The sequence below is a fragment of the Diadema antillarum genome, unplaced genomic scaffold (genome assembly GCF_040938485.1).
Source record: "Diadema antillarum isolate AM-2024a unplaced genomic scaffold, OU_Dant_1.0 seq00000798_RagTag, whole genome shotgun sequence".
Lineage (NCBI taxonomy): Eukaryota > Metazoa > Echinodermata > Echinoidea > Diadematoida > Diadematidae > Diadema > Diadema antillarum.
This window is the reverse complement of record NW_027271682.1, coordinates 3,716,355-3,737,789: the sequence shown is the minus strand read 5'-3', so window position 1 is coordinate 3,737,789 and position 21,435 is coordinate 3,716,355. Positions and strand designations below refer to the sequence as shown.

Genomic DNA, 21,435 nt, shown 5'->3' with positions numbered 1-21,435 from the left:
TGTGTGCATCTGTGCTTTGATCTCTTTAGTTTCATCCATTGTTTATTGATTGATTAATTAGTTTACTTATTTATTCCATTCATTTATTTATTTATTCATAAATCTACTAATCACTGAGTGACTGATTGATTGACTAACTGACTGGCTGATTGATTGATTGATTTATTGATTGATTAAATGATTTTTTTCTTTTTTTTTTGTAGCTGCATTGATGTACTTGTTGAAAGCAACCTTCTGTTACGTAGTTCTTGATAGCTGGGTTCTGCAAATTGCATTACATTACTCAGAAGATAGTAATGAAAGGGCAATCTTCACCCACTTTTTGTTTACTCCTTGAAGGAAATAAATTACACTAATCATGTATTGGAGGCAAAGGCAAGTACAGCAATTTAACAGATGTTATAACAGCCCGGCCACGACGGACTTGAACATCCATACACCCCACTTTGATTTATTGACATGACCCCCACCTCTCTACCTCCACTACAAAAATCCACACAACTTTCATTGGCGTGACAAGTGATCCAAGTCCTAACAGCAGAGACACAGAGGGAGTGGAGAGTCAATGATGATATGGACATTGACCTATGATGTGATGGCCACGAGTAAAAAAACATTCTAGATGTAAACATCTGGAAACTTACTGCACTCAACCACAAACCACAAAAAAATGTCATATAGCATCACAGCAGAATGTCTCAAGTAAATTTGTGTAATCAAATTGGCTTCATGAATGCAGGTCTCAAACAAGCCTCTCCATTATATATGCTTCGCATGGGAGTCAGCGGTATAGATGTTAATGTTTCGCTGATGCTTCCCTTGAACCCTGACATGATGTTTAACCCGTTGAAGGCAAGCTGGTTTTGCCATAACACATGTCTCCCATACACACCTGCCCAAGTATAGTCAGGACTAATCTTCAAAGGGTTAAACAGTGTCACTGTAGGGCAATGACACATTAACACAGTTTACATCACACATGTACTTATATTGCTGCAAAATGGACATCAAATAACTTGCTGGCCCTGATTCTGTACAATAGCATGTTGTTCCACTAGGTGACCCATTTGGCTATGTATTTCCAAATGACATAAACTACTCTGCTATATGATTTTGAAACACATTTTTTTTTCCCTTCAACCCAACAAGTCTCAGATACCACACTTCTATGAATTGGTTCTGTTACATGTCTTTGTTTTGAATTTCTACTATTCAGTGTTAGTAATTCAGAGGGTAGAGTAAAAAACAAACAAACAAAAAACAAATAAACAACCTCTCATTTTAGGTTTAGGTCTTTGTTGTTCACATAAAATTGTTTGTTTCAGTTGCAGAATTTTCCTTGGGGGCCTTGTGGTGGCGAAATACATAACCACTTCTAAAAATTGGCAAAACAATACAATAAATCAGAATTTTTGTTGTTATAACAAACTGGTATATTGTGTACCTTTATTTTTTTCTTTTGATTTTGAGCAAATTTGGTAGCTGCAACCAGTTCCAATCAGATATCTTTCTCCGATATAAGATACGTATTGAAATTCAGAAGTTGCGATTGAATGTTGACAAGATTGTGATAGACCTCTGCAGTAAGTTAGAAAATTTTCTCCAGGGCTGGGCAGGTAAACCTACCTGTGAAGCTGGCCGCATGACCCAGTATGGCGGACACTGGTCGTTGTCGCATTCCTCCACTGTGTGGGGCACTGGCAGCGGGCAGTCGTTGAAGTCTATCTCCATCTCTTCACCAGAGGGCGCCATCCGATGGCAGGCCAGAATCCTTGTCTTGTTTCCTGCACCGTGACCACAAGTGGCGGAGCACTATGGACAAGAACAGAGACTCTTTGTGAAGATACAGCATATCAGATAGGCCCTATGTTCATTCCACAGACTGTTTGCTGCGCCAATGTTCTGCAGACGGTTTACCATTTGATTTGATTTTTCATTTGATTTGATTTATTTCCGCATTCAATCAAAATACAAATTGAATACAAATTTCAAAAGCACAAAGACAAAGAACAATAAGTGCAGTGATTTAAAGTGATGATATAACATTACACAAGTAGATACACATAAGCAATTGTATTGAGCATTACAGAAATATACAATAAAATATAATGATATAGTACATGTATTTTCCAGTAAATAACAGAGATAAATGAATGCAGGAGACCAACATTGTGAGCGATTAAGCTTGAAATGGATGGGGCCTCACCACTGATGTGCTATGTGATGACAAAATTCAACTGTGAGCTCTGTTGATTTCAGTATATCTTTTTCTTGCAATGGATTTTGTCAACTCTTTTCTTCATGCATTCCTCAAAACAAGTTTCACTTCCCCCAAGAACACCACCTCCACTATGATTAGACCAACAAAAGCAGTAAACTTTGCTCTTCTATCCCCTACCTACTCCTTTAATTCTTTTGCACTTCTGCCAACATTCATATATCACAGTGAATAATAGATAACAAAGAGCTTTCAGATTTCCGTGTGGCATACAAGTGCATCTCACTAGAATTGATGTCCAAATCAGGGAGTCTTTCAAATTCCTTATCATTTGTAAGGAATTTGGAGAAATAGTATATATAGGATTTATGGAGTCTCCTGAAAAATCAGGGGCTCTTAGGAAAAGCTATGTTCTTGTGTCTACCCTACATGCACTGTAATTTTCCTCACCTCAGACCACTCAGACAGAGCCCAGAATGCAGGGCAGTCGACGCCCAGACAGGGCTCGGGCCCCGAGGGTCGGGGCCCAATGCAGTGATCCTCAGACAAGAGAGTCAGTGAGGTGGGTGCGGTCCGGGCCGCCTCTTCCACGCAGTATACATCGGATGGGTACCTGACACCGGGTCCGCAAGTCGAGGAGCATTCGCCGTACAGGAAGATCTTCCACCTGTTGTGGGGAATATGGGAGATGGGAGAGGGGGGAGGGGTACCAGGTTGATGGAGGAGGGGTTGGGGGAAGGGATGGTAGGGAAGGTGAGATATGAGAGGTGTGAGGAATTGTTTTGTGGCGGAGAAGGGGATAAAAGGATGAGTTTACTTTCAGACAGGTGGCTCATAGGATAGATATGTAAGTTTGATTTGGAACAGGACCCCTGAATATTCTTAATATACACAATTTATTACAGACAGTACTACCAAAGTACAGACCAAAAGTAAAAACACAATGGAAAGTTAAGTTTAATGCAATCATGAAAATAAAATATTGCTTAAAACTATTTATGGAAATTAAGTGCATGATTTATACATATTGTCAATGTTTCATGCCAACACATATTTCCATCTGCATTATGATTAATTCTTCTATATCTACAACTGTATGCATAAAAGTGTGAAATTTGCTACTTCTGTCTGCAAGTAATTGTGAAATATACATGAACTGTGTCTACGCTAAAGGGTTCTCAGACTTGACTTACTCTGGCGGACAGGCCACCTCGTTACACGACCGCTGGCTGCTGGGTAACTTGAGACTGTAATCGCAGAAAGCATCGCTGATGATGGTATCAGTGAATGCATTGACACACCTCACGATGGATTCCTGTGTGCCTGTGGGGAGAGGGGTGAATGTTGACGGTAAATATATGATGGGGGCGGGCTGGTTGAAGAATGGGTGAATTGGTGATAATTCATTCTTGATGCACAAAAGTGGTCTGACATACAATTGTAGGAATGATTGCATGACTGTCATCACAGTCCATTCTTTAAAGCTATCAAAAACCTTTAAATCTCACTCATCTGACATACATGTAACTGTTCATACCAATATCTAAAGAAACTTCCGACACATTATCTGCAGAGAAAAATGTCCATCTACAATGTACATTGATATTCAGGTTGTACAAATGTGAGTAATACAAGTGATTAAAGTATCACATCTGTACTGTAGACAGACATATACCACAACATATTGGTTTGGGAATATTATATTTTGTGAACTTATAAAAAGTGTTGCAATGAGCTACAGAGAAATCTAAGTACTGGTTTCTCATATGCCACCGCTCATCCACACAAGCTTTAAATACCTTTAACCCGTTGTGGATGAGTCCCGAGTATACTCGGGCAAGAGTCTATGGGAAATGCGTGTTGTAGCAAAATCAGCCTGTCCTCAACGGGTTAATACGGGGACAGATATGAGACCAAGTGTATGAATTTGTATGTATTTTTTTCCTATTTCTTTTTTTTTTTTTTGGGGGGGGGGCTTAATTGATTCCACTCTGATCACTGGATTCATTCAAGTTTGTATGTGCAACGTTGAAAATCATATAATCTTGCATCAACACATATTTGGAGTATCATTGTGCGCTACTGTTTGTCTTGACAAAGTTGTATCATGGACAATTCATCACAATGGTAAAGGTTTTGCCTTTTCAAGTAAATTCTATGTAAATCTCACAAAAGACTAGTGAAATGCATCATTAAAGGAAAATGGTATAGTATTAGTTGAGATGAGGATTCGGCTTTTAACTTTTTGCAAGATACTCAAAATACACTTTGTAAAATGTTTAAGAGCAAACAATTCTATTAAAGGGGAATTCGATGAAAATGGGTTTTGAAATGCTGAGATATCCAAAAACAAAGTAAAGCAAAGAAATCCTAATAAAAGGTGGGTCCCATCTTTTATTAGGATTGCTTTGTTTTGGATATCCCAGCCATTCCATAACCGATTTTCAACAGATAAACTTTGAATTCCTTTTAGAAATATATGCTCTTTCATATTTCATAACAGGTTTCTCACTATCTCAAAAATATCATCATCAAAAAATGTTGGAAACCTGAAGCCCCATTTCAACCAAAACTGTACCATCCCTTCAATATCTCAATTTTTATTTGGTTCCAAGCCACCACATTTTCAAAGCAGTTGGAAAAAAGATTACTCTCCCAGATAAGTCAGGCTTTAAAGACTTTAGTTAATCAACCCATATGACATCTTCTGGTCCATTACAGAGAATTGTGATCTGTTACTTTTTGTGGGTTTTGAGCTGAGCAGTTACATTTTGTCTTCCAGGTCATTGGCAGTGTGACCTTGCACAAATCAAAAGAAAACGTTAAAATAAAACAAAAGAGAACAAGAGAAATTACAGCCCTTGAAAAAAGTGAAACAAAACAGAATGCAACCAAAACAACGACAAGATCTTGACAAGAAGTTGATGTTTATCATCATAACTCTCACTAAAGGAATGAAACTGATTGTAATCTATGTGACACGGAGCGTCCGGATACGTGATCTGTTTTCTGACACAACACTTCCTTTCACTTGCCTTAGGAATTCCTTCTGAAAAAAAAAAGATGGAAGAATGATATCCACCTGCAGGCCATGAGGCAAATTCATTTTTTTATCAAAGTTTTCCCCTAAAAATTCACAACAGATCCCTTCTTGTCTGCCAGAATTTGGGACTGGATTAAGAAAGAAAGAGTGTATAAACATCAATTTCCTTGGGACAAAACTAGACAGCTTACAGGAGGAAACAAGATCAATTTTCGTGATCAAACATGAAAATCCAGACTAATCTTAGCCAGCCATCTATATGGCCTAGAGATATTTCAAGTCATATCAAGAGCGAGGCATGATCACTGCACAGTTTCCCTATTTTCAACAATCAATTTCTTCCAAAGACCTTTGGCCATAGTGGTGTTCGATTCCAGAGGAAAGAAAGTCTGATAATAATCCCCTAAGAAACCTCGGGTAGACTCTCAAATACATGCCTTGTCTTTAGAGTATTTGGCATGTCTATCTTCTTATTAAAGGTACAACTGTAGTGGTGACAGTAATCTTGATCAATGTCTTGATTTTTTTCTCCTTAAAACAGCATGGTCATACAAAGGAAAACTGCTCAATATTTTCTGCAGATAACCAGAAGGGAAAGTTATTGGGTTAATGTGACAGCGATGAAAGCCTATGAATTCTGCATTAACCTTTTTACAAGCCCATGCACTCAGCTGAACTTGCAGAGCTTGCTCTTCAGCATTCAGAAATTCTCCTAAGCTTGATCTAGTTATATTCCTCGTAAAGCCCATTCAGGTATAGCACCACTATGCCTCAGTTCAACGGGAGGGCAGTAACACAATAGGGATTATTAGGTATACTGGTAATCTCTATTCATTGACAATATAGTTACAATCATCCATGCTAATTGTCAAAAAAGAAAAAAAAAACACATTCCGGCAATTTAATGGCAGCATTGCTGACCATTTCAGTCTTCTTCTCTTAAAAAAGAAATGATGATAATAATAATAATAATGATAATAATAATAATAATAATAACAATAACAATAACAATAACAATAACAATAACAATAACAATAACAATAACAATAACAATAACAAGAACAAGAACAAGAACAAGAACAAGAACAAGAACAAGAACAAGAACAAGAACAAGAACAAGAACAATAACAATAACAATAACAATAACAATAACAATAACAATAACAATAACAATAACAATAACAATAACAATAACAATAACAATAACAATAACAATAACAATAACAATAACAATAACAATAATGATAATGATAATGATAATGATAATGATAATGATAATGATAATGATAATGATAATGATAATAATAATAATAATAACAATAATAAAAGTAATAATAATAATGATAATAATAATAATAATAATAATAATGATAATGATAATAACACATAACAATTGTATAGCGCTTAATACTGAGTGCAAATGCAAACGCAAACGCAAACGCATGGGCTTTTTCTGAAATTGAAAAATATTGCTTGCAGTACATCAGCATGGTCAAGTATGAAAACTACTGTAAAAGTGGAAATTTTCGCGGTGTTGAAATTTTCGCGCATTTCGCGCGACCAGAAGCAAGCGTGAAAACAAAGCACGCGAATATTTTTGCGTGCCATATGTTTCAGTAGTTGATGGCTTGATTCCGCGGAACTAAAAACATGCGAAACTCTTCTTACCTGGCCAAGCGCGAAAAATTAGTCGCGAGAAAATATCCACTTTTACAGTATTCGGTTCCACTTACCTCCTATGCATGAAGCACTGCACGGTGTGTATCCTACGTAGCGCCAAATGGCAATGATGCTGCTTTCGTCGGGGCCTCCTCCGCGACCCAGGTCATGGGTCGGACCTGGGTGGAGCTCGTTGGGTTCCGTCGGCTCGTTGGGGTGGTGCGACGGCGGGTAGCTGCTGTCGCTGGCGTTGAGGGCGGTACACTCCTGCATCGTGCACTCCTCGATGTCCTCCGGCCGCACCTCTCGCTCGCACTCGAACTCGTTGAGGTCAAAGGTGGCGTCGAAGCTGGGCAGGTACACCTTGCAGCGAATGCTGCGAGTCCGTATTCCACGACCGCAGGAGGTGCTGCAGGCACTCCACTCACCCACGTAATAACTGGTTACCATGGAAACACATCACACAAGGTTTGACAAACGTACCAAAGTTTCCTTTCAATCTCTAGTCTTTTACTCCATCTGTGAGCTTATGATAATATTAAAGTATCAAAATATTTTGAACAGCTTCTACACAACTTCTTCCTAAGTATTAATTCTAATAACAATGAGCTGCAAATTAAATGATTTGCATCTACACACAAGTACAAGAAAGCTTTTGTGTCTGCTGTGTGCACACTTTGAATCACAGACAACTTCATACTGAAGCTACGCTCTCAATAAAACTGAATTAAAATTGGTCATTTTTCTTGGGAGAGATATCTATAAGAGAAGAGAACACAGTGAAGTGATGAAAAAAAAATTAAAATGCAAATGAGCATTGAGCATTCTTGTTTCTTTGTGAGAAGGCGTGTTATGATCATGGAAAAGAGGGAAAATACAGTACAAGTAAGATCTTTTATCATCTCATGAAATAGAAATTGGAGGCTTTTTTTTTATTCAAATGAAGTTTTGCTTTAATATGTACCACTAATTTTTTATTACACAAATCTCATATTCATATGAGAGAATAACATATCATGCATGATTTTTCTTTTAACTAATAAGATTTTCAGAGTTGGATTTTGAGTACACAGTCTATACCTTGGAATTTCAGCAGGGTTGTCTCGGGGAACACCGTCTGAGATTGTTGTCAACTCGAGTCTGGTCTCTGGAACTGCATACAAACATTCAACATAAAGATTAAAGAGTAGTTTTTCTTTTGAATAACATTTAAATTGCAGAATAAGTTTTCGCAGAGTTGGCAGCTAGGTTTTACAGATCACTGATGGCAGCTCTCTGCTGCTATGATCTTTGGAAAAAAAGATTAACAAGGTTGTCAGGTCATCCACAGATAACGGCTCACAGCTGGAATTGACATGCTTCTATCTTTTGTGTACTGTGATATATAGAAGATTCCACAGCAATTGACTCATCATGTATCTCTGTTGCAGATCTTCCAAAAACTTTCTAATGTGTTGTGCCGGCTGAAAGTTTTTAACATGTTTCTTTTCAATGCAGCAATGTGATTTCATCAAGATGCAGCAGTAATGGTGTGATCTGTGATTTGAATCCTAAATCTGTCATCGTTGAGCACAGTTTTCTCGAAGGGAAAAAAAAATAGCATCTTTAGTGGATCATAAAAGGAAAGGTAATTTCAGACACTTTTACTTTACACCTTTCAGTGACTGCTCTATCATTTGCACCCATCGCATTCCCCCTCCTTCTTCTTACTTTTAATTTCCTTTTTTCCCCCCTTCAAATCAGTGCTGGATGTGTCTTCTACCACAAAAGATGAATGTTGAAAAATGTGGTTTGCTGGATCAATATGACATTAACAGAATACTGATACAAAAGTTCAGACTTTTTGCAAATACGCAACTGCAAGTCACATTTCAAACTAAATGGAAATCATGGAGTAAAATCACAGAACAGTTTTTCTTTCATCCCATAAGCCAAACAAAGATAGAAGACTGATCAAATAGTCTGGGATCCCTATCAAATGTTGGAAAAAAAGATGAACATATTTACTTTCTTGTCTCTCAGAAGCACCTGAGTTGACGACAATGTATTCTGTTAAGTTTTTTTTTCTTACCTCCTATTGTATTTGTTGCTGGATCTGGAAGACACGGCACTCCCGGTAAACAGGCCTTCCGCATGGTGGGCACCGTGCCGGGGTCGCAACCCAGCACCACCTGATTGCGGTGGTTTCTGCACTGGATGTCACGTGTTATGATGCCACGACCACATGTCACAGAGCACTGCAGTAAATGTGCACATAGGGAGAATGTTGACGAATCCAGACGGAAAAATTAAGGAACCTAATTTGAGCCATCACATGAAATTGGGTCATGTGACTTTTGTGATGCGCGGTCACAAAGATTGCAGGAGTTCATGAACAACAGCGATGAATAGGATGTAAAGATATGCTCACTGACAAAACAGACACTGTATGGAAAGTTTCAGGTAATTATCTGTATATGCTTCAAAGGAGTCATTTTCGGTCTGCAAAGGTACGAATTTTCTCCTAGCATATCACCCTAAATCTCTGGGATATATTACCCTATGTTTATGACTTGTGACAGAAATGGACTGTGACTCAGATTTTGAATGATACATCTTGTAGACCTACCCATGCTAGTCTCACAGAAAACACCCAATCAAATTGAAGAAATCAAACAAATCATATGAACTCAAGGTACTAGCTTTGAGGAACACATAAAATCTCATACTGGTACATTAAAAACCTATAAATAAACTGCACAACATTATGCATGCTCTGCTTTAGTACAAAGAGCAGTACAAATTCCAGCACAGGTAATGGACACGCCACGAGACATTTGAAGTCTAATGAACTCCCATTTCTGTCACAAGCGATTGGATGAGATCTTCGAAGGGACGTTGAACAGAAAGTCGAATCTCATGCATACCACACCTCTTATTCATTGGGCAATCAACATTCCCCTTAACTTAATCTCAATAAATCAGTGCAACAACAGCTGTCCTGAACATCCGACAATGTTATCGTGGAAAAGAAAAATTGTCTGAGCTTCCATCACAGACAGTTTGGCCGGTAAACTGAAAGAAAGGTAATACATCCCTGTTATTTATCACCTGCCCCCCACCCACACACACATTAAATACATCTTCATCAGTCAAGAGTTCAAAACCATGATGTACAGTGAACCCGGGAACTTGTTGCAATCCCAACCTCCCTGAAAAACAAAAACAACAAAATCTTCTTGCTGATCTTGAACTAGGATAAGTCTGTCACGTTCCCTTCGAATAAGAAATTACAAAGTTCGACAGATACACAAAATGAAAAAAAAAAAAAGCTGCATGCATATAAATGTTGATGTTCAAATGATCACGGGGGGAAAAAAAATCCACAAATTGAGCACAAATGAGATTATAGTGTATATATGGTGTTGATGCCAATGACCAGCTGTTTGGAGGGATTCTGTGTAGAGCCTGGTGAGTTACCATGACAGCAATGCTTCAAATTTCAGTAGTCAGATAATTGGACAGGAAGAAAAATCTTTTCCTGAGAAAACATCATTGCTACCCTGCTACTCCACGCAGGCAAAACTTTCATGATTGAAAAAAAAAGTGAGTACAACATACTTCACTAACATGGGCGATGCCTGCATTAAATTGAGGAAAAATACTTTGTAAACTTGAGAAGCACTCTGAGAGCGCAGACCTCCGCGCTCATTTCCATGACCGATATTTTTCCCCAAATAAGATCAGTGATACCATATGTATGCATGTTGAAAATCGTCTGATTTGTCAATATAGAAGCCTTCTATAATGTCATCAACTTCCACCAGCACGGTGCACCTCATCCTAGCAGAAACTAGAGCACGCACTTTAGTGCGCATATGCAAACCTCAAAAAATGCGCCGCTTAACTCACAAGTTCATTGACCCTATCTGCCAAAATATCGAAAATCCTTCATAAAATCCATAAAAATTCCAGCATCACCCAAATCTGTTCTCTACTTTTTGAGTTATATTGCACACGGACAAGCAAACAAGCCAACAAACACACGCCGATGAAACATAACCTCCTCTCTTGGCGGAGGTAATGAGAAAGTTATGACTTATCATTTGTAGCCAGAAAATAATTGGCATCTATAAGAGAGGAGGGGATTAAGGTACAGTAATTACTGCACATGCCTTTGAAATGATGAGTGAAGAATAACCCTGGGCGTTCTCGTAATGGACCTAGTGCAAAGAGTTTCATCAAGGGATTCAAAGTTTTGCCCATGCCATTCTCACAAACTGCATGAGGCAAACTATTGCAAGGGTTTCAAAATAAAGACCTTTAATTTCAGGTATGTATGTAGACTGTTACTTTCAGGTGTGCATGTGAAAGGGCCTATAGTAATGGAAATGAATAATGGATGATGGCAGTAGCAAGCAAGTGTTTCTGTGTTTCTAGCTCAAGGGACTTTGACAGTAAAGACAGGGTAGAAAGGTGTGCATGAAATTTAATGGATCGGATTTTTATTGCCTCCCCCTCCCCCACCAACAGAAAAAGCAAAATTCCGAAAGAAAAAGCGAGAGGGGAGAGGGAGTGTGATTACTACCATCCAGTAGCAGCTGTATTGACACATGGCCTAAAGCAGGTTTAAACTGAGCTTAGAACTTAAACTTAAGTAGTTCATCAGGGCCAGATTTTTTTTTTGCCAGAAGGAACTATTTCTTATGATCAGCATGAAAAGTTTTCTTTTTTAATCTCTCTTCCAGACTACATAGCTCCAAACCCCTAACCTTCACTTTAACCAACTTCACTTTAACTGGCAAAACTGAACGGATGAACTGTCATTACGCTATCACATTTGAGGGAAACTGTCCAGAACTTCATCTGAATGATGACTAATACTAAACTATCAATCCTCATAAATCAGTGAAATTTAAGTGAATAAGGGAGATGGGAGTCTAAAAAATTGTGAAAATATCTTCATTTAATATTCTATTAACAACACAGTTGAAGGGTTCTGATACCACTGATTTATGCAAATTATATATTTTTTCTAATATTACAAAGTGATACTGATAGCATATAAGTTGCTTGAGATGATAAATTTTGCCTTGAAGTAATGTCTGTCTTATCTTTGCCTTTATAAAGGTGCTATGTAAAATCCCTTCTTTACAAGACTGAAACAGAAATCTCGGCATCTCTTTCGAGACAGCAAGAGAAAGACAGCAGCCTTCATTTGCTAGGCAATTACAATTAAGGAGCCTTGACATGAACAATCTTTGAGTAGCTTCAGGTGGCCATCTTGAAATCTTATGGCAATGATCTGATCCTCACCACTGAACTGACAAGCACAGACAATCAAAGTCATATTTTGACCCAGACTCTCTTGAAACCAAGAAAGATTTTTGAATGGAACTTTTTTTTTGGTCACCACTAGAGCTTGGAATAGGAGGACACTCCTTTCTGATGATCTATGTCCAATGTAACACTAACCTCAGACCAGGGCTCTGGTTTCCAGTGGGGGCATGGGTCCGTGTTGCAGACCCGACTTGTGCTGGGCCTGGTTCCAGAACACATGTCGTCGCTGAGCCGCACGGTCATGTTGTTTGAGACCTTCTGCACACAGAAGACCTCTCGGACTTGGTTTCCAGTACCACACGACTTGGTGCACACATGCCATGGCTCTGGTTCCCACCTGTGTGTACATGAGAAAAACATATTCAGCATATCACATAGTGCAAACTTGGAAACTTTCAGAATGTTGGATTTTTGCACTGGGACAATTTCACTGAACTTCACATGTTCTTCATTCAAAGAATTTAAGTATATCTGTACATTTCTTATTATTTCCAAGAATGTTTACCAGTTGTCAATTACATGCTACATGTAGTTAAGTTAACTGCAAAATTCATTTAAATTTTCACACAGAGAAAATACTTGATATTTTCGTTGCTATGTGGATTCACCAACTTATGATTTAGTCATGTTGCAGAATAACAGGGTGTGTTAAAGTGGGATGGGGGTGCAAGGGTGAAAATAAATCTAAATCATGAATCATGAATAAGAAATACATACATCTTCATTGCCGTAGGAAGTTTTCTGAATAAAGTTGTGATTTTCTCCCACTTTACACTTGATATAGTGCTAAATTTGTTTCTGAGTCACCTAGGTTTGTATGTAACTAATTACTTTGTTCCTGTTGTCTTTGATGAAGATTCTGCAAGGATTGCAAGCTCAGGCCTCTTTTGACTCCATTTTACTCCAGTGGCTCGCTACTATTAAATAAACAGTTTTCAGCAGTTTTTTTTTCACTTTGTTCAAAAGCGAACTATTCCTATAATTTTGATTCTCTCTTGCACAGTATTTTGGCATACTTTACACTCCATTTGTCACAGTACCTGGAGTAAATAGACATTAATAAAGCTACATAGAACAAAAAAGAAAGATATTGTGGTGCATGCTATTCTTATCCCAAATGCCATCTACAGATGATATCTTACAGTGCTTGACGGCGTTGTGCAAATGAGGAGTACTACTGTTAGAAACAACACTATGTTTCCATCTCACTTTTGTGTCGTAATCGGCGGGTACATCGCCCGCTTCCCTCTGCCTCAACCAATCATTGCATGTTTCAACACATGGTGTCCCCCAGTGGCATGCCTCCAACATCAAAGAAACCAATCAAATATTTGTGGACGGATATATCACGATGCTGGCACTACAGGGCCACAGGCAAAGTATACGCATATAATATGGGGGACTACGGAGGAACTTTACATGGTGTAACCCTACTTGAGTTTGCACCAGCTGCTGCTGCACCCTTCGCCAGTGTTGCAGTGCAAATGAATATCTCATCTAAGGTTCATATCTAGTGTTCGAGAATCAGCCAATGTGAATAAGAATCATTTTATAAATGCTTATGACACAAACTACACTGTAGTGCTAATTTTCTGATGAAAAAAAAAAAAGATACATGTGAAGAAAGAAAAAAAAAATATTATACATCAAGATACCTCATAGAACTCTGATTACCAAGACAGCACTTCGAATGGTACTTGTATTTACTGCTTGGATGATGAATTACATTCCAGCATTGATTTGACACCAATATGAGATTATCACTTTACCTCAACTTATGTTTCTACATTTTTCTGCCATCTTTCTGTATTGATTCTCATGCCAGAAAACTTAATAGAACTTAAAAACCAAAGATCTCTTGCAATGCAAGCAGCTGCCATTCATAAGAATGATGTAATCTATGAATTGTCCCCATGCCACACTTACTGTATACACAATATCTTTAATTTTGTGAGTTAACTGATATTGAAAAAATAAAGAACTCACAAAAATGTGGCTTCCTCTAATTCAAATTTGCTGTTTATCATCTCCATGGTGAGAAATCACTAACTTTTCTTTGGAAAAGAGAGAGAAAAAATTATTTCTCAGTCTGTTACATTGGTTTTTGATTAGAAATTAAACAACCCTCCAAATTGTCTTACAAGTCACAATATGCAACATAATATATGAAAGTAACAGTACGTAGTGGGGTACTGTTGAATATAGGCTGCCGAGGTTCTGGATTCTTGGTATTAAAGACCAAGTAGTATGGAAATATGATGGAGTGGGGAGACTGGCTGGACTTGGACATATTTGAGATTCCCCAAAACAAATTGTGTACAGCTTCATCACTAATCTCCATGCAATTGTACATACACACAGCTGAAGAATCTCGACTTGAAATTGAACATTAGTGATGAAGAGCACACACTTAGATGTGCATATCATTTGTTGACTGGCAATTCTATTCTGGCAGGCCTGAACTAGCCATGGTTTTTGAATGTATCGCTGAGGGCAGCAAATGATGACCGATTCAATAGGGCTACCCATGAATCCCAAGATACAGTTCATTATTCTGAAGGTTCGTTAATCCGAAGGTTCGTTAATCCGAAGTTTCGTTAGTCTGAAAGCAAAACAAGGTTTGTAATTCCCAAGGTTCATTAGTATGCAATTTATTCTCGTTTTTGGATTAATGAACCTTATCATCACCTGAATCCCCCCACACCCGGGTCTTTAACTAGAAGATCCTGGGTTCAAAAACCCCTCAAACAGACTGACCCACTCACAATGTCCCTCTAACTCAAATGTGTGGAAACATACACATTTTAATGCGAGGGTAATAATTTACTGGCACAGACTAGGACTTTGTTCCACTCAATAAGATGAAGTCATCAAACACTTTAATAAACAAGATTGCCCATACTTTTCACAGCTCATTGTCTACATTTTGTTTGCCTTTTTTCCATCTATACTGTTTCAGCGTATCTCAAAGTGTTGCGATGTGATTGCCCATAATCCAGTTCAATTCATTTTCAGGGTACTTCAGACCCACAATCTACTGCAATCAGATTGATCATCAAGTTGATGTGCAAAGTCCAGTTTTGATTATTTGTTTGCTTAGTTCATCAAAGGAAGTACTAAACTAAATTGAATGCATCATGCCAACAGGGGTATGATATTACCCTTATACCAGTAGAATGTTACACTCTAAAAAGTACATATTTATTGTACAGACATAAAAAACACATAAGCTTTCTCCTCTATTAATCACAGGAATACATTTTACCTGCTCGTTGACACTGTACAATTACCTATTGACACATATATATATATATATATACTGAAAGAAATTAGACTGAGGCGGACATTGCTCTCGATCTTGAGTCTCCCTTATAAACAGTCGAGCTTTCGACTAATTAAAAGGGAGACTCAAGATCGAGAGCAACGTCCGCCTCAGTCTCATTTCTTTTAGTATATGCTACCCACAATGAGGCACCGCGCACTTTTGGGAAGGGAACTATCTCTCGCAATATATATATATATATACAGTATATATATATCTCTTTGTGTGTGTGAAATAAATACAATGTATCATCCTTTTTTGTTGTTGTGATAATTCTGATCAGTGTAAACCTATCGAGATCACAACTGTTCACATGCTACGGTGCATATATATAACATGAAGCTTTTGGGTTTAAACTTTAAAGTTAGTTCACAGGAAATGCCCTATCCTATTAATAAAAAAAAATGCTACAAAGTATGAAAAACCTCACTCTGTCTTGAGAGAGAAAGATTATTATCTGTGCTGCATCCCTCCCTCCTCCCCCCCCCCCTTCTCCACACCAATCTATGAGATAGCAGGGTGGATCTGTGCCTCCTGCATGAACTGCACACTCCAAACACTCCTCATTCAAATGCCAGGTTGAAGAAGGTTCTTGGCCCGACGCTGACCTGCCAATGATCATGTCTTTGGCAGAGGGGAGTCAACGCACCCCCTGGGGGATCTTTAAATGATTACCCTTATTGCATTTGGATTCTAATGAATGGCCAACTGAGCATCCCCTGTTACTACATAGTGTAATAGTATTATTCATAGTAGAACTTCGAGGAAACTTTTACAGTGTGGGGCTGGCCACCCACAATAATGTAATTGCAATTCTAAACAATGATTCTAAACAAGGGCAAACTTTGAATATCACAAAAATCTGTCCTTCTGACTGTGATTATTGCTATTATCATTATCAGTTACAGTCTAAATGAAGCTATCAGTTACATAAAAATGAAGCTTTAAAATTATACAAAATTTACTACAGAAGATACATAACACAGTTATAAGGTGCTTTAAGATGACCGTTTGTGCTTAAATGCCTAATCTGCCATTACCTTTTTTTTACCACATCCTAAATGCTCAAAACTGGTTTTTCTTTATAGTATGTATATCCAATTTCCATATGGCTTTCCAACCATTTTTCTTTTTTGTAGTATGTTCTGAAGAAAGTCATGGATATTTCACATTCCTTTAAAAGTATAAAGTCTGAAGAGATTGGAAAAAAAAACAGCCAGAAAGTCGGTGTCTGATGACTTAACTAGAAATTCCAAGCAACAGTTCAAAGGTCAAAGTAGGATGAGGCTTTAGATGTTATGATACTGATTACTTCTAAAAGAAGAAAAGCCATATAATACAGACTTTTCCAGCTATCTAAAAAATGTACAGGTACATAATAAGGTCAAGATAAGTATCAATATGTATTCACAAAGTATACTGTAAACATTTTTCACTCGATGGTACAACCAAAGTTTATATTTACTGTTCAGAAGAGATTTTTTCTTCGCTTTAATTTCTGAGTCAGGGTAATATGTGGGCTGTCACTAATAATCTGTCTTTCTAAACAGATGTTTTCAATGAATCAATCAAGTGTAAGTCAAAGACCCTTTTTGGGGTGGTACTTTCAAAATGTAAAAATGTTACTTGCTGGCAAACTTTTGATGTGCTTAGTTGTTTTTTTTTCTCCTAGATCAAGTAAGAGACAAATTAAAGAAATATATTTTCTTCTTCAAAAAAAAAAAAGTGACAGTACATCAGAGAAGAGTGAAACAGTGTTCCTGTATCTCAAAGGTATTCCTGAAGTTCTGGCAAACAAGAATCTTCTTGATTTGTTTTCATGATTCCAATCAATCAAACCTTATTTCCATGTTCCATCAGGATCTGCACTCATCTCCGACACAAGTCGTGACTCTCTCCAGAAATCCATCACCCTAACCTCCATAAATCACACACACACTTCATGATAAGTTTCATCTGCTTCCTCCCATCATAAACTAATCATTTCCCCCTGAATATCTATCTAGTTGGAATGAAGAGTTGAACTACAGGGCAGACAACTTGAAGCTATTCCTCGCCTATCCAACCATACCAAATGTGAATGGAGTGTATAAACTCTTATTCTTACTGCTCTGTTTGAAGATGTAGTTGGGAAAATGCAGGTGAATTTGAAACTTTGGCTTCAATTTACGGAGATTTCGTGCCCTGTAGCTTGTAGTCCCCACAATGTCAAATGAGAATCACTGTCCTCTGATGATCGAACACCTTAAAGATTGCATGGCCATTCACCCCAATCACAAATTGAATGAATCACCTAATTTTCATGTCCAGTTAAAGGTGTATTTAGATATTAAAGCAATGCATGTCGTTGTTGAAACCCTGACAAATGGAGTAGTAATAAGTTTCTATCTAGGACCACACTGGCTAGTTAATCCATGCTCTCTCTCCCCCATCCCCACCCCCCCCCCCCCCCCCCTTGACTGGACTACAATTCTCACAGCAGTTGTTCCTTGTAATAGATAGATTTGCACAGCAGGCTACTCGATGGCCTTTCAACCCAAGTTTGACCTGTGCTTCTATAGTCTGTCATATTTACTTGGTTTGAGAGTTCAAGTCTTTGTGTACTTGGGCATAAGTGTGTGCGTGTGTGTAATTAAGAACAAATACAATTATGACATACAGTACCGACCATGGCAGTATTCTGAGAAGCAACAGAACACAGTCCTAAAGAAATATTGAATTGTGAATTTCTCTTGAAGTGGTTAAACTTTAAGATTGGGAAAAAAGTAGTTTGGAAATGCATCAGCTTCAGTAGTAGCAGAATACATGTAATTCATGTTAATACCAAAGTCATTCTAGCTAGATACCTACCCAAGAGTGCGAAACGTTTAAATTTTTCTTCACATGGTAAAAGATTCAGTCAACAATCAATCTCATGCAACATGTCTGATGAAATTCAACAAGAATGGAAAAGACAAATGTGACTGGTAAAAAAAAAAAACAATTGCATGGTCGATGTGCGCAGCGCTACCACTTCCGGAAGTTACACCGACCCTCGCACATAAATTGGTCGGAGTTTCTTCCCACGACCGTCATGTGGACACAAGGGTCGTGGTAAGATATGCATTAATTTGAATTTTAATTGCCGTGCCATAAATTTTTACTCCGACTAGAAATACGTCTGAATATGGCTTCTATTAAGAAAACATTGTAGACATGCCATTTCCATTTCTATGCACAATACATCAGTTTTCATTTGCAATATTCAATTTCCATCATTGCCAGAGGATAGAGTACTAGTCTCATTTCATGTTCATATTCATCACACTATTCACAAAGTAAGTGCTCCAGGAATAAAATGGAAGGGAGCAGTTTCATAAGCACCACAGTGTACGGTACCTCAGTAAGTTTTGTATTTTAATTAGCCAGAATGAGACTTCTAGACAACATGCCATCACCGTATGATTTCTCTTTACACAAACAAGAGAAATACTGTACACTGTGGTTGTAGTACTAAACATGTTAGTGTATATATCTCATCACCAATTTTTTTTTAAAAATCACCCCCCCCCCCCATTTCGCTGTTATTGTGTGACATTGCAATGTTTTGATCAGTTCACTGGCAGGTGCATTATCTCCTGCATATCACTTGCCACCTCCCATCCCCCTATCCATCAGGTGCAACCTGCAGACATTGACAATGCCTCCTGGAGACATGTGTGAATGACCCTTCACCTTTGACCCAGTGATCCCACTTAAAGCACAGCCTATACTTCCTTAGGGGTGATCCAAGGATCCACAGGACCTATCGTATGTGTGGTCTTGTTCTGTGCAATAAAGGGTGTCTCGCAAAAAATCTTCATGCCGAAAGAAAGCAAAGGGATTCATGTTTCAACTTTCATCGAAGTGCATAAAAAGCTTCCATTCAAAAAGGACCTTAATGCCATTAGCACCTCAAGGGATAGTAGGAGCCCAATCTTTTGATGGGAATCCACTTTTGGATCTGAAGTGTAACCTCCATCAGATGACAAATGCCACAATGCCTGGAAGCGTGAACATCTTGAGAGAAGAAAAAAAAAACACTTCTTGAACCTGAGATGAACATAAGGCAGCAGGAGCATATTGCCACTTGTCAATTTATACTTTAACTCTTTATGTGCCAAGTTCGCACGTCCGACTCAGTCGACGGCGTGCCAACTACGCATATTCTGCTCAACAAACAAAGCCGCCCAAACCGATCGATAAATCACTAATCACCACTAATCCCGCGGCACAATGAAAGCGTCTCTCGTGCTTTTGTTCCTCTCATATATGGCTTGCATTCTATGTGGTGATTGACTATCAAGCGGCGTTCCCAACTAGATTTGCTCGTATTATTATAAGTTTTTGTTATGGTTTTATGTGCAAAAGTCATGCCTTTACAGTAATGTAGCAACTGGTCATTCAAAAGAAAAATTGAAAATAGATTCGTCATACAATTTATATCGAAACAAAGCTTGGCATTCCTCTTTAACTTTGCCAACTAGCATGCCCATCTTAGCAGAAATTTGTAGGAGTTATACAAATTGGAAGAACAGAATTCTTTCTCAGAGCATGACTACCTTCCTGTCTCAGAATAACGTGGCACACAGGGGGTTTCCACGATGGCACATAAAGAGCTAACAGCTGAAAGAGTCACAGAAAAAAAAAAACATCCCTCAATGACATCGTACATATTCACTAGTTTGATGCTGTCATACAATCAGTTGTGAAACATTTGCATCCACAATTGAAACCACATAATATACGAATGCACACATCATTTGAAAGAATTGAGAACACTTTTTCATGAGATGAAATTTGTCCCAAAGTGTCCCCCCCCCCCAAGTTAAAGTTGGATCACACTGCAACAAAACGACACAACAACAGCACTGAACTTGCTAGCAACTCACCGTGGGGGACAATTGATGTTGTTGCAGTTCCTCGTTGCGATCTCGGGTTTGCGACCCTCACATCTTGTGTCGGCCACCGTCTCCCCTGTAGCCAGATCAGTGCACTCCAAAACACTAGTCTGCTGGCCTGCAGAGGGTAGAGTAAAAAGATTGAGGGGAGGGGATTGAAATAATTATTGTTGAAAAAAAAATATTGTGACATTCAAGATATACGTAATCAAGCTATGAAAGGCTTAAAGGATGTGTACAGTTCTGGTCGAGGTAAAGATTTAGCTTTTAACGTTTTGTGAGATATTCAGAAACCACTCTATGAGATGTCAAAGAGCATGCAGTTGTAAGGGGTGTCAAAAGTTTATTCGATGAAAATCGGTTTTGAAATGGCTGAGATATCCAAAAACAAGGTGAAACAAAAGGATAGTAATAAAGTTGGGGCATGTCGCCTTTTATCATTAGCACTTTTTTGGATATCTCAGCCATTTGAAAACCAATTTTCATCAAATAAACGTTGAATCCTTCTTAAAATTACATGCTCTTTCATATTTCATAAGAGGCTTTTCATTATCTCACTTAGGAATGTTCAAAACATGAATCCCTACCTCAACCAGTACTTTACAGTCCATTTAAAGATATGCAATCAAACTATGAAAAGCAACCTGTCATCTATTGTAGATGACAGGTCTGAATCCTGCTGGTGCCTTTTTTTCCGACATGTTTGTTAAAAATCATAGATCAGCAGTTGCGATCTTATAAATATCATTTGTAGAGGGAGACAGATTGAAGGAAACTCACACCTCAATTTCCCAGTTATTCTAACCAGCATCAAAATGGTTTGTTTCAATTTTCACTAGAAAATGTGTGCCCCCCAAATTGACCACTTTATAAAGAACCCCCTCCCCCCCCCACACACACACACACACCACACCTTTCTTTCTCTGCCTGCATTTTAAGGGATTCCCACCTCCAG

At 38.2% G+C, this 21,435-nt stretch overlaps 1 protein-coding gene across 1 annotated transcript in view; it reads right to left on the bottom strand.

Annotated features, from left to right (window-relative positions):
• LOC139739355 (ADAMTS-like protein 3) overlaps positions 1 to 21,435 on the bottom strand; it is a 197,988-nt gene that overhangs the window by 12,357 nt on the left and 164,196 nt on the right. The window contains exons 7-14 of the mRNA XM_071649975.1: positions 20,472 to 20,598; positions 12,375 to 12,576; positions 8,992 to 9,157; positions 8,001 to 8,073; positions 6,995 to 7,359; positions 3,412 to 3,541; positions 2,669 to 2,885; positions 1,627 to 1,812 (exon numbers count right to left, since the gene is read on the bottom strand). Of these exons, the coding sequence (XP_071506076.1) occupies positions 1,627 to 1,812; positions 2,669 to 2,885; positions 3,412 to 3,541; positions 6,995 to 7,359; positions 8,001 to 8,073; positions 8,992 to 9,157; positions 12,375 to 12,576; positions 20,472 to 20,598 (1,466 nt within the window). The remainder of the gene's footprint in view (positions 1 to 1,626; positions 1,813 to 2,668; positions 2,886 to 3,411; positions 3,542 to 6,994; positions 7,360 to 8,000; positions 8,074 to 8,991; positions 9,158 to 12,374; positions 12,577 to 20,471; positions 20,599 to 21,435) is intronic.